This window comes from Bos mutus, chromosome 9 (genome assembly GCF_027580195.1).
Source record: "Bos mutus isolate GX-2022 chromosome 9, NWIPB_WYAK_1.1, whole genome shotgun sequence".
Lineage (NCBI taxonomy): Eukaryota > Metazoa > Chordata > Mammalia > Artiodactyla > Bovidae > Bos > Bos mutus.
In genome coordinates, this window is record NC_091625.1 from 33,348,626 (window position 1) to 33,367,348 (window position 18,723).

General features: G+C 42.0%; 1 protein-coding gene across 1 annotated transcript in view; it reads right to left on the minus strand.

The window, feature by feature from the left end:
* Nucleotides 1-16,600: 16,600 nt before the first annotated feature.
* Nucleotides 16,601-18,723, minus strand: part of DCBLD1 (discoidin, CUB and LCCL domain containing 1) — a 74,730-nt gene continuing 72,607 nt past the window's right edge. Inside the window, exon 15 of the mRNA XM_070376371.1 lies at nucleotides 16,601-18,667. Within this exon, the coding sequence (XP_070232472.1) occupies nucleotides 18,159-18,667 (509 nt within the window). The 3' untranslated portion in view covers nucleotides 16,601-18,158. The remainder of the gene's footprint in view (nucleotides 18,668-18,723) is intronic.

An 18,723-nucleotide genomic window follows, 5' to 3' on the forward strand; every position in this document is an offset into this window, starting at 1 on the left:
TGGCATATTGAGTGCAGCACTTTCACAACATCATCTTTCAGGATTTGAAATAGCTCAACTGCAATTCTGTCACCTCCACTAGCTTTGTTTGTAGTGATGCTTTCTAAGGCCCACTGGACTTCACATTCCAGGATGTCTGGCTCTAGGTGAGTGATTCACACCATCATGATTATCGTGGTCATGAAGATCTTTTTTGTACATTTCTTCTGTATATTCTTGCCACCTCTTCTTAATATCTTCTTCTTCTGTTAGGTCCATACCATTTCTGTCCTTTATCGAGCCCATCTTTGCATGAAATGTTTCCCTTGGTATCTCTAATTTTCTTGAGGAGATCTCTAGTCTTTCCCATTCTGTTGTTTTCCTCTATTTCTTTGCATTGATCACTGAGGAAGGCTTTCTTATCTCTTCTTGCTATTCTTTGGAACTCTGCATTCAGATGCTTATATCTTTCCTTTTCTCCTTTGCTTTTCGCTTCTCTTCGTTTCACAGCTATTTGTAAGGCCTCCCCAAACAGCCATTTTGCGATTTTGCATTTCTTTTCCATGGGGATGGTCTTGATCCCTGTCTCCTGTACAATGTCACGAACTTCAGTCCATAGTTCATCAGGCACTCTATTTATCATGTCTAGTCCCTTAAATCTATTTCTCACTTCCACTGTATAATCATAAGGGACTTGATTTAGGTCATACCTGAATGGTCTGGTGGTTTTCCCTACTTTCTTCAATTTCAGTCTGAATTTGGCAATAAGGAGTTCATGATCTGACCCATAGTCAGCTCCCGGTCTTGTTTTTGTTGACTGTATAGAGCTTCTCCATCTTTAGCTGCAAAGAATAGAATAAATCTGATTTCTGTGTTGACCATCTGGTGATGTCCATGTGTAGAGTCTTCTCTTGTGTTGTTGGGAGAGGGTGTTTGCTATGACCAGTGTGTTCTCTTGGCAAAACTCTATTAGTCTTTGCCCTGCTTCATTCCGTATTCCAAGGCCAAATTTGCCTGTTACTCCAGGTGTTTTTTGACTTCCTACTTTTGCATTCCAGTCCCCTATAATTAAAAGGACATCTTTTTTGGGTGTTAGTTCTGAAAGGTCTTGTAGGTCTCCATAGAACCATTCAACTTCAGCTTCTTCAGCATTACTGATTGGGGCATAGACTTGGATTTCTGTGATATTGAATGGTTTGCCTTGGAAACAAACAGAGATCATTCTGTCATTTTTGAGATTTCATCCAAGTACTGCATTTCAGACTCTTTTGTTGACCATGATGGCTACTCCATTTCTTCTAAGGGATTCCTGCTCGCAGTAGTAGATATAATGGTCATCTGAGTTAAATTCACCCCTTCCAGTCCATTTTAGTTCTCTGATTCCTAGAAGGTCGACGTTCACTCTTGCCATCTCTTGTTTGACCACTTCCAATTTGCCTTGATTCATGGACCTGACATTCCAGGTTCCTATGCAATATTGCTCTTTACAGCATTGGACCTTGCTTCTTTCACCAGTCACATCCACAACTGGGTATTGTTTTTGCTTGGCTCCATCCCTTCATTCTTTCTGGAGTTATTTCTCCACTGATCCCCAGTAGCATATTGGGCACCTACCGACCTGGGGAGTTCCTCTTTCAATATCCTATCATTTTGCCTTTTCATCCTGTTCATGGGGTTCTCAAGGCAAGAATACTGAAGTGGTTTGCCAGTCCCTTCTCCAGTGGACCACATTCTGTCAGACCTCTCCACCATGCCCGCCCGTCTTGGGTGGCCCCACAAGGCATGGCTTAGTTTCATTGAGTTAGACAAGGCTGTGGTCCTAGTATGATTAGATTGACTAGTTTTCTGTGATTATGGTTTCAGTGTGTCTGCCCTCTGATGCCCTCTTGCAACACCTACCGTCTTACTTTGGTTTCTCTTACCTTGGATGTGGGGTATCTCTTCATGGCTGCTCCAGCAAAGCGCAGCCGCTGTTCCTTACCTTGGATGAGGGGTATCTCCTCACCGCCGCCCCTCCTGACCTTGAACGTGTAATAGCTCCTCTAGCCCTCCGGCGCCCATGCAGCCACTGCTCCTTGGACATGGGGTTGCTCCTCCCAGCCGCCGCCCCTGGCCTCGGGCAGGGGTAGCTCCACTCGGCTGCTCCTGCTCTGTCGCAGCCTGGCATTCTCAGCCGCCGCCCCTGACCTCGGACACGGAGTAGCTCCTCGACATAGGTGGTAACTTAGGCAAATATCCCCATAGTGAAGAATTCTGTAGAAGTTCAATGAGACAGGCATTTCATAAGTATGGAAAGAACAATGTCTATGAGAGCAGCAGAATTGGCTGGTTACTGCTAGGTTGTACTGATGACCTACTGAAGGATAATGAGAGACCCCAGACTGTTATCAAGCTATTAATACTGAAATGACAGCCAAAGGACCCCTGGGGAGCTCACAGTTCAGTTTAATTCAGTTCAGTCGCTCAGTCGTGTCCGATTCTTTGTGACCCCATGGACTACAGCACGCAAGGCTTCCCTGTCCATCACTAACTCCCAGAGTTTACTCAAACTCATGTCCATTCAGTCAGTGATGCCATCCAACCATCTTATCTCTTTTCCCGCCTTCAATCTTTGCCAGCATCAGGGTCTTTTCCAGTGAGTCAGTTCTTTGAATCAGGTGGCCAGAAAAAGCGACATCAGTCCTTCCAATGAATATTCAGGACTGATTCCCTTTAGGATGAACTGGTTGGATCTCCTTGCTGTCCAAGGGACTCTCAAGAGTCTTCTCCAACACCACAGTTCAAAAGCATCAATTCTTTGGTGCTCAGCTTTCTTTATAGTCCAACTTTCATATCCATACATGACTACTGGAGAAACCATAGCTTTGACTACATGGACCTTTGTTGGCAAAGTAATGTCTCTGGTTTTTAATAAGCTGTCTAAGTTGGTCATAACTTTTCTTGCAAGGAGCAAGCATCTTTTAATTTCATGGCTGCAGTCACCATCTGCAGTGATTTTGGAATGCAAAAAAATAAAGTCTGTCACCATTTCCACTATTTCCTCATCTATTTGCCATGAAGTGATGGGAAGTTTTAAGCCAACTTTTTCACTCTCCTCTTTCACGTTCATCAAGAAGCTCTTTAGTTCTTCTTCACTTTCTGCCATAAGGGTGGTGTCATCTGCATATCTGAGGTTATTGATATTTCTCCCGGCAATCTTGATTGCAGCTTTTGCGTCATCCAGTCCAGCATTTCTCATGATGTACTGTGCAATAAGCCGGGTGACAATATACAGCCTTGATGGACTCCTTTCCCGATTTGGAACCAGTCTGTTCAATGTCCAGTTCTAACTGTTGCTTCTTGACCTGCATACAGATTTCTTAGGAGGCAGGTCAGGTGGTCTGGTATTCCCCTCACTTGAAGAATTTTCCACAGTTTGTTGTGATCCACACCATCAAAGGCTTTGGCATAGTCAGAAAAGAGAAGTAGATGTATTTCTGGAACTTTCTTGCTTTCTCGATGATCCAGAGGATTTTGGTAATTTGGTCTCTGGTTCCTCTGCCTTTTCTAAATCCAGCTTGAACATCTGGAAGTTCACAGTTCACATACTGTTGAACCCTGGCTTGGAAAATTTTGAGCATTTCTTTGCTTGCATGTGAGATGAGTGCAATTGTGCAGTAATTTGAACATTCTTTGGCATTGCCTTTCTTTGGGATTGGAATGAAAACTGACCTTTTCCAGTCCTGTGGCCACTGCTGAGTTTTCCAAATTTGCTGGCATATTGAGTGCAGCACTTTCACAGCATCATCTTTTAGGATTTGAAATATCTCAACTGGAATTTCATTACCTCCACTAACTTTTTCGTAGTGATATTTCCTAAGGCCCACTTGACTTTGCATTCCAGGATGTCTGGCTCTAGGTGAGTGATCACACAATCATGATTATCTGGGTCATGAAGATCTTTTTTATATAATTCTTTTGTGTAGTCTTGCCACCTCTTCTTAATATCTTCTGCTTCTGTCAGGTTCATGCCATTTCTGTCCTTTATTGAGCCCATCTTTACATGAAAAGTTCCTTTGGTATCTCTAATTTTCTTTAAGAGATCTTTAGTCTTTCCCATTCTATTGTTCTCCTCTGTTTCTTTGCATTGATCACTGAGGAAAGCTTTCTTATGTTTCCTTGTTATTCTTTGGAACTCTGCATTTAAATGGGTATATCTTTCCTTTTCTCCTTTGCCTTTCACTTCTCTTCTTTTCACAGCTATTTGTAAGGCCTCCTCAGACAGCCATTTTGCCTTTTTGCATTTCTTGGGGATGGTCTTGATCCCTGCCTCCTGTAAAATGTCACAAACCTTCGTCCATCGTTCTTCAGGCACTCTGTCTATCAGATCTAATCCCTTGACTCTATATGTCACTTCTACTGTGTAGTCATAAGGGATTTGATTTTGGTCATACCTGAATAGAATGGTCTAGTGGTTTTCCCTACCTGGTTCAATTTAAGTCTGAATTTGGCAATAAGGAGTTCATGATCTGAGCCACAGTCAGCTTGCAGTCTTGTTTTTGCTGACTATATAGAGCTTCTCTCTCTTTGGATGCAAAGAATATAATCAGTCTGATTTCACTGTTGACCATCTGGTGATGTTCACGTGTAGAGTCTTCTCTTGTGTTGTTGGAAGAGGGTGTTTGCTATGACCAGTGTGTTCTCTTGGCAAAACTCTATTAGTCTTTGCCCTGCTTCATTCTGTACTCCAAGGCCAAATTTGTCTGTTACTCCAGGTGTTTCTTGAATTCCTACTTTTGCATTCCAGTCCCCTATAATGAAAAGTTCATCTTTTTTGGGTGTTAGTTCTAGAAGGTCTTGTAGGTCTTCATGGAACCATTCAACTTCAGCTTCTTCAGCATTACTGGTTGAGGCATAGACTTGGATTACTGTGATACTGAATGGTTTGCCTTCAAAACGAGACAGAGGTCATTCTCACAAGGGGATAATCAAAAGGAGCTCACAAGGGGAACTCACAAGGAGGTCTTTTCTCCTGCAATGGAAAGGTTGAAACAGCCGAGATTCAGGTCAAACCTCTAATTGTTATAGTCACAGAGCTTCAGGGACTTGAATGTTCAGCCAAATTTTATTTTGTGAAAATTCAGGATGCTGGTAGGGAAAACCTAGAACCTTGAAACATGCCATGGGGACACCTGAATGGATTCCCCTGAGGATGCTGGCTCTGCACTCCCTACTGCATCCTGTAGTCTTGGGAAAGTAGCCCACCCTTCCTACCAAGTCACCTCAGCTTATGCTAGAAGATGCTGCGAGGCTGCTACCCGCCTTTCCTCCTCTTCCCACCCTCCTCCCCTCAGAGAGTAACTGCCTGTCTCCTCTCTTTGCTGCCAGGTCTATAACTAGGGTTAATTCCTGGCTGCAAATGTGCTGGGCTTGGTAAGGGGGAAAGAAGACTAGATATCAAAAATGTAAGAATTAGCTAGCGTATCCTGGCAGAAAGCAAGAGAGTGCTACTGGGATTAGATTTTGAAAGTCCTTGATCAAGGACTAAAACTCTCCATTAAGAGAAAGAATTCAAATTAGAAAAACACCAAAAGTTATACGGAACACACCTAAGGATACAGAAAGTTTGAAAGTGAAAAGATAAAGATAAACTGGGTATATAGTCTCCAAAGGCAAGCTGAGATAGTTATATTCATCTTAGAGAGAATAGACTTAAAGGAACAAAAGCATTATCAGGCATGGAGAAACTATTTATATTCTTATTGTTTATAGTTGGTTTACAATATTGTTTTGGTTTCGGGTGTACAACAAAGTGATTCAGTTATATATATTTTTTCTTCAGGTAATTTTCTAAGTTACTACAAGATAGTGAGTGTAGTTCCCTCTGCTATAAAGTAAATCGTTATTATCTATTTTATATATAGTAATTTGTATTTGTTAATTCCATACTCTTAATTTATCCCTCCCCTTTCCCTCTCCTCTTTGGTAATAACTGTAAGTTTGTTTTCTGTGTCCTTGAGTCTGTTTCTGTTTTGTGTATAGATTCGTTTGTATTATTTTTTAGATTTCACAATTAAATGATATAATATTTGTCTTTGTTTGACTTACTTCACTTAGCGTGATATTCTCTAGTTTGATTCATGTTGCGGCAAAGAGCAATATTTCATTCTTTTTTATGGTGGAACAGTATTCCATTGTATACATATACCACATCTTCTTAAACCATTCAGTTGTTGATGGGCATTAGGGTTGTTTCCATGTCTTGGCTGTTATAAATAGTGCTGCTGTGAATATTGGGGTGCATGTATCTTTTCAAATTAGTTTTCATAGTTTCTGGATATATGCTCAGGAGTGGGGTTGCTGGATCATATGGTAGCTCTATTTTTAGTTGTTTAAGAAACTTTCATACCGTTTTGCATAGTGACTATACCAATTTACATTTCCACCAACAGTGTAGGAGGGTTTCCTTTTCTCCACATTCCCTCCAGTATTTATTACTTGTATACTTTTTGATGATGGCCATTCTGACTGGTGTGAAGTGATACCACATTATGGTTTTAATTTGCATATCTCTAATAATTAGCAAGGTTTAGCATCTTTTCATGTGCCTTTTGGCCATGCATATGTCTTCTTTGGAGAATTGTCTATGTATCTTTTTTGGAGAAATGTCTATTTAGTGTTTCTGTGCATTTTTTAATTGGGTTTGATTTTTTTTGATATTGGGTTACTGTTTGTCTCTATTTTGGATACTATTGTCAGTTGAATTGTTTGCAGATATTTTTTCCTATTCTGTATGTTGTCTTTTGTTAATGATTTCCTTTGCTATGCAAAAGCCTTTAATTTGTTTATTTTTGCTTTTATTTCTTTTGCCTTGGGAAACTGATCTAAGAAAATACTGCTACAATTTATGTCTGAGAATGTTTTGTTATCTCCTCGGAGTTTTATAGTGTCATGGCAAACCATTTTGAGTTTATTTTTGCATGTGGTGTGAGGAAGTGTTCTAATTTCCTTGATTTACCTATGGCTGTCCAACTTTTCCAACAACCACTTGCTGAAGAGACTGTCTTTTACTCATTATATTTTCTTGTTTCCTTTGTTGTAGATTAATTGACCATAGGTGTGTGAGTTTATTTCTGGGCTGTTCTTTTCCATTGATCTATATGTCTGTTTTTGTACCAGTACCTGCTGTTTTGATTACTGTAGCTTTGTATTACTGTCTGAAGTCTGGAAAGATTATGCCTCCACCTTTGTTCTTTTTCCACACAATCGTTTTGACACTTTGGAGTTATGTGTGGTTCCATATAAGTTTTACTATTATTTATTCTAGTTCTGTGAGAAATGTCATGGGTGTTTTGATAGGGATCACATTAAATTTGTATAATATAGCTGTTTTAACAATATTAATTCTTACAATCCAAGAGCATGGGATATCCTCCCATTTCTTTGAATCATCTTCAGTTTCCTTTATCACTGTTTTATAGTTTTCTGCTTTCAGGTCTTTTGACTCCTTGGTTAAGTTTATTCCTCTTTTTTGTGTCCTTCACATTCCAATGTTAAAGTAATTCTGATCTGTATATACCAATTTAAAATAGCCTCAAATTTTATAAAGTAAAAATAGAACCATAAAAAATAACAAAAATCTATCCCAATAGTGGAGATTGCAACAAAACTTTAAAAGAAATCAGGGGAGAAGGAAGATTTAAACAGCAAAAGGAACAAGATTGTTTTAAAGTTCAAGAGGGTATTTGGTACTAAAAGAAAGACCTCTGGCCTTTAAGTAGGATGATAGATGAATAGACTGTAAGAAGGAAAATTAGATACACAATATGTGAAACAGACAACTAAAACTTAGATTCTGTGTGTTGGAAAGGTAAAATCTGAAGTTTGATAAAATGCCAGCAGGGGGCAGAAGATTCCAAATGGGATATTCTACTTCGACCTATTGTTAGAGCTGGAAGGCTTTATGAGGATTATCAAATAAAATACTCTTTATTATGAGAATGAACATACTGAGCACTAGGAAAGATATTACTTTCCAGAGTCATATGGATAGTATAAGTGTCAAAAGCAGGACTCAAATCCCTGTCTTGATTCATCTTTAATAGGCCATAAAAGGAAATACAGATGAAATTACCAATTTTTCAGTCTTGCTCTCCCGACAGTTATTTTTATTTTTCTTAAATGGTGCAAGGATTAATGGAACCTATGATTGATTCTACGTTGATTTTTAACAATGATGGTTGGAAAAAAATGAGCTGGATTTGAGTTTCAATAGAAATACTTTTTTTGTATTTGAATGACTGTTGAATGCAGGAACCCCCTAAAGTTATAAGCAGATTTCTGAATCCTTAAGACTGTAGCATCCTCCCTCCCCTGACACACAGATAATCTCTGCGTGTGCGTATGGTCCCCATATGCTTTAGTAAGTAGTGTTTGTGACATCCAGGGAAGGAGTCATTGTCACTGGGTGCCTATCTGTTGTCATCCTCACCATAGTTAAGGGGATTTTGCCTTTGCTTACAGCTGCAAAAAATAGATTATCAGCTTCTGAAAGCAGAAAACAAGTAGAACAACAACAAAAAACAACCTGATTTTTCAGGGGCAAAAGACAATGTGCTGGCCATACTAACCACGGAAAAGAGAGTACTAAAGGCAAATGTTCAGTATAAGAAATAAAGGAGAAATAGCCATAAAAAGAGAGGGAACTAAAAGGAGAATGAAAGACTGTTTGTTCAATTCCATATGAATAACTTTGGCAGCTTTTCTAAAAGAATATAATTTACCAAAACTGAAGTTTTAAAATCTAAACAGATATCCATAGGAGTAGAAATAGAAAAAAATCATCAGATTGCTACCAACCCCAACAAATTACCCCCATACATGGTTTCATAGGGCAACACTATTAAACCTTTAAAGGGCAGATAATTCTAATGCCTAGCAAGAGAACAACCTAGAAAGAAAAGAAGACTTCTAAATTCTTTGTGTCTAGCTAAAAACAAACAAACAAACAAACAAAAAAACAGGAGAAAGCTCTGACACAAAGAAAAATGAAAGGGCTATCTTGAAAAAAGTATTAATGCAAAAATTCTAAGTAAAATATTATCACTGTGATTTCAGTAGCACTTTGATAGACTCATACACCATGACCACATGTGTTAGGGCATCAAGTAAATCATTTGGCTGAGTCTAGAGAGGGATCCTCAGAGAAGGCAATGGCACCCCACTCCAGTACTTTTGCCTAGAAAATCCCATGGACGGAGGAGCCTGGTAGGCTGCAGTCCATGGGGTCACTAAGAGTCAGACACGACTGAGCGACTTCACTTTCACTTTTCACTCTCATGCATTGGAGAAGGAAATGGCAACCCACTCCAGTGTTCTTGCCTGGAGAATCCCAGGGACGGGGGAGCCTGGTGGGCTGCCGTCTATGGGGTCGCACAGAGTCAGACACGACTGAAGCAACTTAGCAGCAGCAGCAACAGCAGCAGAGAGGCATCCTAGAGAGGATGCTGAAAAGGCATTGGTCAAAATTCAACACCCATTCTTGGTGAGGGGGAAAATGGAACATAGCATAATAACATACAGCCCAACATAACCTATGCCCCAAAGCCAGCATCATGCTTAGTAGGGAGATATTTCTTCTTGTTACTGTTATTATTTTAGTCGCTAAGTCATGTCCAACTCTTTTGTTACCCCATGGACTACAGCCCTTCAGGCTCCTCTGTCCATGGGATTTTCCGGTCAAGAATACTGGAGCAGGTTGCCATTTCCTTCTTCAGGGGATCTTCCTAACCCAGGGATCAGACCCATGTCTCCTACATTGGCAGGCGAATTCTTTACCACTGAGCCACCTGGGAAGGACTGTAAATAAAGGAGGTTGCACCAGCACTATCTGCATGCATTATGAACACATTTCCAAAAAACTAAGTCAACAAAAACTACTAGAAATAAGGAATTTAGTAAAGGAGCAGTATATAAACAAATCGATCTGGACAAAAAATTAATTCCATATTAAAATATATCTCTGTAACTGCTAATACCAGCATAGTGCTTGTCATAGGGCAAGGCACAGTTCTAAAGGTTTTACATGTATTAACTCTTACGATATTCACTACACTCCATGAGGTATACACTATTATGATCTCCATTTGGAAATAAGGAAATGGTATCAGAGAGATGTAGAATGATATTTTTTTGGTCATACAACTAGAACAGAATTATGCTTTTCTCCACAAGGGCCTTATTGATTCTTGATATGTAAAAGGAGGGATGTGGGACCATTTACAGTAACAACAACAAAAAATACCTAAGCATAAATTAAACCAAAAATGTGAAGTACTTATATGAAAACTATTTAAAATGCCCTTACTTCAGTTCAGTTCAGTCGCTCAGTCATGCCTGACTCTGCGACCTCATGGACTTCAGCACTTCAGGCTTTCCTGTTCATCACCAACTTCTAGAGCTTGTTCAAACGCATGTCCATTGAGTCGGTGATGCCATCCAACCGTCTCATTCTCTGTCGTCCCCTTCTCCCGCCTTCAATCTTTCCCAGCATTAGGGTCTTTTCCAGTGAGTCAGTTCTTCAAATCAGGTGGCCAAAGTCAGCTAAAGCATCAGTCCTTCCAGTGAATATTCAGGACTGAATATTCAGGATTCTCTTTAGGATGAACTGGTTGGATCTCCTTGCTGTCCAAGGGACTCTCAAGAGTCTTCTCCAACACCACAGTTCAAAAGCATCAATTCTTTGGTGCTCAGCTTTCTTTATCGTCCAACTCTCACATCCATACATGACTACTGGAAAAACCATAGCTTTGACTAGATGGACCTTTGTTGGCAAAGTAATGTCTGCTTTTTAATATGCTGTCTGTGTTTAATAAGGTTGATCATAGCTTTTCTTGCAAGGAGCAAGCGTCTTTTAATTTCATGGCTGCAGTCACCATCTGCAGTGATCTTGGAGCCCAAGAAAATAGTCTGCTACTATTTCCATTGTTTCCCCATCTATTTACCATGAAGTGATGGTATGGATGCTATGATCTTTGTTTTTTGAATGTTGAGTTTTAAGCCAGTGCTTTTCACTCTCCTCTTTCACCTTCATCAAGAGGCTTTTAGTTCCTCTTCGCTTTCTGCCATAAGGGTGGTGTTATCTGCATATCTGAGGTGGTTGATATTTCTCCTGGCAGTCTTGATTCCAGTTTGTGCTTCATCCAGCCTGGCATTTTTCATGATGTACTCTGCATATAAGTTAAGTAAGCGAGGTGACAATATACAGCCTTGATGTACTCCTTTCCCAATTTGGAAACAGTCTGTTGTTCCATGTCCAGTTCTAACTGTTGCTTCTTAATCTTCATACAGATTTCTCAGGAGGCACATAAGGTGGTCAGGTGAAGAATTTTCCAGTTTGTTGTGATCCACACAGTCAAAGGCTTTGGCATAATCAATAAATAAGAAATAGATGTTTTTCTGGAACTCTCTTGCTTTTTTAATGATCCATCCAGTGTTGGCAATTTGATCTCTGGTTCATCTGCCTTTTCTAAATCCAGCTTGAACATCTGGAAGTTCTTAGTTGAGGTACTGTTGAAGCCTTGCTTGGAGAATTTTGAGCATTACTTTGCTGGTGTGTGAGATGAGTGCAATTGTGCAGTAGTTTGAGCATTCTTTGGCATTGCCTTTCTTTGGAATTGGAATGAAAACTGACATTTTCCAGTCCTGTGCCCACTGCTGAGTTTCTCAGGTTTGCTGGCATATTGAGTGCAGCACTTTAATAGCATCATCTTTGAGGATTTGAAATAGCTCAACTGGAATTCCATCACCTCCGCTAGCTTTGTTCATAGAGATGCTTCCTAAGGCCCACTTGACTTTGCATTACAGGATGTCTGGCTCTAGGTGAGTGATCACACCATCATGGTTATCTGGGTCATTAAGATCTTTTTTAAATGCCCTTAAAGAATATAAAAGAAGACTTGAAACAGTGGAAAGGGCTATTATAGAAAATAAAAATTTCACTGGAAAAAAGAATGAATGGGAGATAAGGCACATGAAAATTCTAGGCTTAGGTCACTGTTTACTAGAAGGACTTGGGATATTAAGGGAGAATCCTTTTATACTTGTGAGAGATTTGAACACATTTATAGGTCAAGAGGAAGATATCAGTTCAGAAACAGAAATTAAAGATAAAGGAAATGGAAATAATTGAAGCAAAATCTGAAATGAGGGAGAAACTGATGTGTGAAGGTTTCAAATATTTTTTCCATCAGCACAGGAGGAAAGGACTGGAGTAGATGCAGTTTTGCGGGGAGAGGATGGACAAGGAGTTGTCGGATCTGATTTTAATTTCTTGCCTAAATGAAAGATATGGCAAGATCTCTAGAGGGAAGTTGTGCAGAGTGGCAAAAAAAGATGAGAAAAGAAGTGGATCCAAGACATGTAAAGGGGTAGGGAATAATGAGCCTGAGGTAACTGGGATTATCTTGAGAGGCTCCATTGAACAGTTATGCCTTGTTCTGCTGCTCTGATGGAGATGGGAAGATGGCATCCTGAAGGGGAGTTCTGTCGTTGGGGCCTTAAGGTTGTCAGTCCTGGAAAGACCATGGATGGAGTGAAGATGCTCAGACAAAATAGTTTAAGTGATAGATGGGGAAGAAAAGAAAACTGAAAAAGTTTAACAGCCAGAGGAAAGTGATGGTATCTAGGCATTAAATAAATTTTAAATCTCTTCTTTAGATCAGTGAATCCTAGGATAAAAGCTAAGGAATCAAGAGAACAGGAGGTTTTGAGCAGAGATAGAATTACTAAGATTTCAGAGCTGGAGTTCTTGCTGATAACAAGTGTGGACATATATGGAGGTGGTTTGAATGAACTACAGGTTTCGAGAGTAGATGTCAAAAAAATCATAAAAGTTACCATGTTGACACTGAACTTTTCCACATGATTATAGAGAAAGATTGGAGAAGAACTGAGCTAGCTGATGTCCCCAGTGAATGGGGGAAACAGCTTGGAAGACATTAGGTGACACATGGAGAAGAAAAGCTGGTAGAGCTAGCCAGCTGAGTCATAAAGGAAGAGAGCTTTGCATGGGGCTGAAGGAGAGAGTGGATGGGGAAGTGGGAATCAGGAGGAAGGTGTGTATTGCACAGTTTTTGAAAAGTTAAATCCAAAAGTTAAAAACTGGTGCAAGGTGGCTGGTACTCCTGGTACTAGAGTTGCCAGATTTAACAAATCCATATTATAGGATGTGAATAACTTTTTAGTATAAATCTGTCCCATTGCACAGAACATACTTAAACTAAAAAATTACTTGTTTATCTGAAATTCAGACTTAACGGGGTATCCTTTATTTTATCTGGCAACCCTACCTGGTGTACCTAACAGATACGAATTCAAAAACCCCTCAGAAAGACATTACCACAAAGTTTTCACCAGGAAGAAAAAACCCTGCTGAGGGATGACTCACAGACAGCAGTCTGAAACCACACAAACTATCACAAACAAGAGTCCTCTGGTAGAAACGACAATCAGGACAGAGCCTCCGGAACTTCTTCAGTCACTGGGCCAATCCTCCTTGAAAACTGTCCTGAGTGCTGGGAATATACGTGGGGAACAAAAGAGACAAAAGTCATTTCCTTCATTGGATGTGATCTAGTGGGAGAGTCAGATAATAAGCAAGAAAATAAAACTGTGCTGGATTAGACAGTGACACACGTCAAGGAGAAAAGTGAAGCAGGAAAGGAGATAGAAAACGTGTTAGGGGAGCAATGTGCAGTTTTCTGACAAGGACAGGAAGATGATAAGGGGCTTTCGCTGGAGTACAGACTCGATGGGGCTGAGAGAACAAACTGTGCCGCGGTCCAGGGGAAGAGGTTTCCAGGGAGAGAACAGCAAGTGCAGAATACGTCCCTGGCATGGGTGGGCGACAGCCAGGGGCTCCACGTGGCTGGCCTGGGGTGAACAAGGTGGGGGATGACGTCAGACAGGTGACAGCCCGATGCGGGGTGTCCTGTCCAACAGTAGTCACATCTGGCTTCTACATTTAAATAAATGAAAAGTCAACAAGATTAAAAAGATTTTTCTTCATTCACTCCAGCCACATGTGACTCTGGTAGTTACCCTACTGAGCAGCTCAGAGAATATTTCCGTTCTTGCAAAAGTTTCATTGGGCAGTGTTGACAGAGCCTTATAAAATCACTACACAGACTTTGTGGGTCTTACTCTCAATGAGATGAAGATAACAAAATAAAAAAGAATGTAAGATGAATAGGTTTCACATGATTAAAAGAAGGAATCAAAGCCAAAGAAATTACCAAGACACTGTAGAAAAGGGAAGACTTGAAAAAGAATCAGTAGACCCTCCAGAAATTTTAATTGACATTAAAACCTCAATGATTAAATAGCAGATAGCAAAACTGGAAATTAGTAAACTGGAGTATAATATGTAATCTTATACAGTGCTTCATGTGGGTCAGGGAGAAGGCAATGGCACCCCACTCCAGTATTCTTGCCTGGAAAATCCCACGGATGGAGGAGCCTGGTAGGCTGCAGTCCATGGGGTCCCTGGAGTTGGACACGACTGAGCGACTTCCCTTTCCCTTTACACTTTCATGCATTGGAAAAGGAAATGGCAACCCACTCCAGTGTTCTTGCTTGGAGAATCCCAGGGACAGGGGAGCCTGGTGGGCTGCCATCCATGGGGTCGCACAGAGTCAGACATGACTGAAGTGACTTAGCAGCAGCAGCAGCAGCATGTGGGTCAGACAGTGCTCTGAAAGCTTCATTTAATACAACAGCTATAGGTAGGGGGAGAGTGTATTTTTTCCCCAGGTAACAAGCAAGGAAACAGGTGCAGAGAAGTTCTGGTTCCTTGCCCATCATGCACTCAACCACTATGCTATATTGTCTTTCAGGAATTTACCTGGAATGCAACAAGAACAATAAAGAGAAAATAAGAGGGAAGAAGAGACATGATGGAATGAGAAGGCCCAGTGAGCCTCCACAGGAATCCCAGGAGTGAATAAAGAAAACAGCAGAGGCAAGTAGTATTGGAAAAGGGAGGCTGAGACTTTTTCATAGTTCATAAAGATGAATCCTGAGATTCTGGAAGCCCCAAGTGAATACAAATGAATTTATAGCAACCCCAAGTGGTAAAATTGCAGAATACCAAAAGCAGAGTGAAAACCTCTAGGGGAGTTTATTCCCAGAGCAGGGAGAGGCTGGGTGAGAGAACCATAGTTGGAAGTGAAAGATCAGTAGTGGGCCATGAACACAGCAGTGTGGCTTTGAGAAGGGCACTACTAGGTGACTGGATGGGCTGGGTTTGGGGGCAGAGACCGCTAGGAGGACTCATTCAACCCTAGCTTTTCATCAGTGGGACTCAGCTTCTCCCAGGTCCTGGTGAGAGCCCAAGCTTGTGCTTTCTCTCAAGGAAGTACAGGGTGAGTGTGGCTCTCAGAACCTTAATAAATAGTTGGTGCGTAAACAAATGCGAGAAGCATTTTGAGAATAATGAGGCCAAGCTGGTGGCTACACTTGGATTGCTAAATTGATGTATATATGAAAGGCCTTGTGATGATGTTTTTGTGAAAGGCTATTCATTGTGATAAATATGATTTCAGTTTCTGCTAAGAATCTAAAGCAGTGCAAAATAAACAAGAGAAATCTCTAGCATCCTTTCTAGATGTTTTCTAGGCTGATTATAAATATGAGTTAGTGCACGTGTAAATCATAGTAATAGAAGCCAGAGCAGCGTCAGCAACCTCTGTGGATGGCAGTCTTGTCTAAGCAGATATCTTTCTGCCACAATTGTAAGAAGTGACAGACTGCAATCTTTGCCTCCCAGTAGGATTTGATAACATAGAAAAAAAAAACAGACAGTTGCCTTATCATAGGTGCTAATTTTGCAAAACGGAAAAGAAAAGCATAGTATTTTCCTGCCCTTATCCTGTAGTTTAGGCTTGGCTGTGCTGGGTGTATCAGACAGACTTTTCCACTGACCATCCTGGGCTACGCAGTGAGGCCATCCTGAGGAAGTGGTGTTCCAAAACAAAGTCCTGTCCTTGCTCTTTCTGTCATGATTGGATCATATATACGGGAAAGAAATGGGATAGATGGACACTGCCCCACCATAGAGAAGTGTGGGGTTTTTTGACTAGTATTTTAATGTTAAAAATACATGTAGCCCAAATGTCACAGTTCTTATCTGTGAGCCTTGGAGGAAGGCACACTCATATCGTTTTTATGCATGAGGAAACTGAGGCTCAGGGTTAGGCAATGACAGCCTGGATATACAGATGGGTCATGGGCAGACCATAAATAAAACAGAACTCTGGCTGGCTGCCTACAGCAATAAGCATAGGAAACCAACTCATTATCCATAGTAGCCAGTAGAGAGGCCAGCCTGCTGTAAGTCAGGCTTGTAGGAAGTTGGACCACTACTTCTGGAAACAATGAAGGAAGCCAAATTAAAATGCCTGAAACTGACCCCAGAGCGCTAGGACTTTATTAATAACTGACAGCTTCCCTCATTTCTGTCCCTATTTCCAACTTAGGACCAACCAGAGGAAGCCACGTCTGCTCTTCCCATTGTACCGCTTGCCCTTGTCTGGAGGCTGAGCCTCCAGTGCCTTCAGTAGGCCAGCAAGCAGGATACCAATGAGAGACGGGTATGTACATTGGTTTGGCATAATTTATTACAATTAGTATGCGTAGAAAACCATGTAAACACAAGGTAAATGGTTTGTCCTCCACAGTAACCACAGATAGTCTGCTGTGACCTTCCAGCACCTCAGAATCACAGAAAGTGTCATACAACTAGTATTATACATTTTTAGGGAAAGAATTTTTTGGTCCACATTTTCCATTAAAACAAAAACATACACTTTCCTCTTTGACAAAAGAGGTTAAATTCGCACCCTGCCCCCGTCCCCCGCCCACAGTGAACTTACAAAGCAAACTCAGATAAAACCACCGGACAGCGAGGTACAGCTGAAGTCAGGGCCAATCTGGAATTATAGACACCTACTTAAGGGAAAATTTTTTCTTACAAAATTAGCGCTTTCCAGCCATCTCAGTAGAAAAAGCCCTATGTAGATTTGCCTTCAGTCACTTTAACAAGAACACACTTCAAATAACTTTTTTGTGTTTCAAATAGTACAATGTGCTGTTTCCGAAAGTCATGAAAAGTGTGGGCGTCTGACCTCAGCAATATTTTTCATCTGAGGTACAAAACCATCTGACACAGTAATTTAGAGCGTAATTGCTGTGCCACCTTCACTCTGTCTGTTGAGAGAGCAGTTTTGGTTGCTCTAAGTCTGGGCATTTGGCTTTGCAGACAGTTTGAAAAGGCAGATTTGCATGTGAAAGCGAGTTATCTGCCAGGCCCGAGGTGAACTAGAAGCTACGTGTCAGGAAGGCCAGCTGCTCAGAGGGCCAAGTCCTGCAGGCTGAGGGAAGGGAGGTCCCCTGCAGGCCACAGAGACCTGGTCCTTGCACCCCTTGACAGGCCACTGCGCATGCCCACCTGAAGTGGGGCCTAAGGAATCGGCAGCTGCCGAGATGCCTGTATTTTGTTTGTTCTTTTTAACCTACTGATAGTAATTGCAAACAACCACCCTGGTGTGCTTTTCTTGCTTCAAGTAATTTCATTCCTTCCAGGAGAAGAATGTTAACAATGCTTTCAGTTTTCCATATCAAAGGAAAGGAAATGAGCCATAATAACAACAAGATTAAGTTTAAACAGACCTGCTGCTAACACGGTATCAGATAAAATATATTTAAAAAGTGAACATAACTATTATATGTTTTTGCAACAGCTGCATTCTCCCACTTAACCTCCCTGCAGAACGAAAATCTGCTAAAGCAAACTTAAGTTACTTTAATTCTTGTTAAATACAACTCTGTACAGATTGCACATTTTTACATCGAAGCAGCTCAGTATCACAGTTAGAGAAATGAAAACGCCATCCGAAAATGTTCATTTTTCGAGCCCACAAAACCCAACAGACACTGGCCCTCAGAGTCAAAACAAAACCAGCTGCACAATTCTGTAAACAGTGTGGAGGGGGCGCTCCCCGCAGGATCCTGGTCCACTGCGCACACACGCACGGGCACACACCACACTCACACGCACACTCTCCCGAGCGCATCGGCTTCCAGGGCGGCGCGCAGCCTGGCGCTCAGTACCGCAGCAGCAGTTTGGTTCACAGTGTGTGTGTTCACAGAAGAGCGGTCATGGCCGTCGGGTTGAGGGGTCTGAGGCAGTCTCGGGGGGCCAAGTAGGCAGCGCTGCTCGCGGGGCTGACCTGGGGCTTCGGATGGTCGGGAGGGGCGCACCCTGCGGCTAAGCCGCCGCCCTTGGGCTGGTCGTAGCCCGGCTCCGCCGGCGCGGGGCTCGGCGGCCGCTGGTAGCCGGCAGCTGGGGAGAAGGCACCAGAGGAGAGGGAGTGCTTGTGCGCCGGCCGGGGCCCCGGGACGCGGTAGCCGCTCCGCGCCGAGAAGGTGTGCGCGCGGGCCAGGTGCCGCTCCACGATGGGCGTGGCGTACTCGGGCTCGGGATTGGTCAAGGGCAGCGCATACTCGTGGCGGCCGGCCGGCAGGGGGCAGTCGTAGTGGCCGCCGGCCTCGGTACCCGGCCCCGCCGCGTCCGCCTCGGTGTCCATCGGCCGGAAGGTGGAGCCCTTCCTGGTGACCGTCTCGGTGCCAATCATGAGAGGCTGCTGGTAATCTGAAACCCAAAGAGTAGACTTTTGGTACTCCAGCCACACCCCGGCTGTCCGCAGA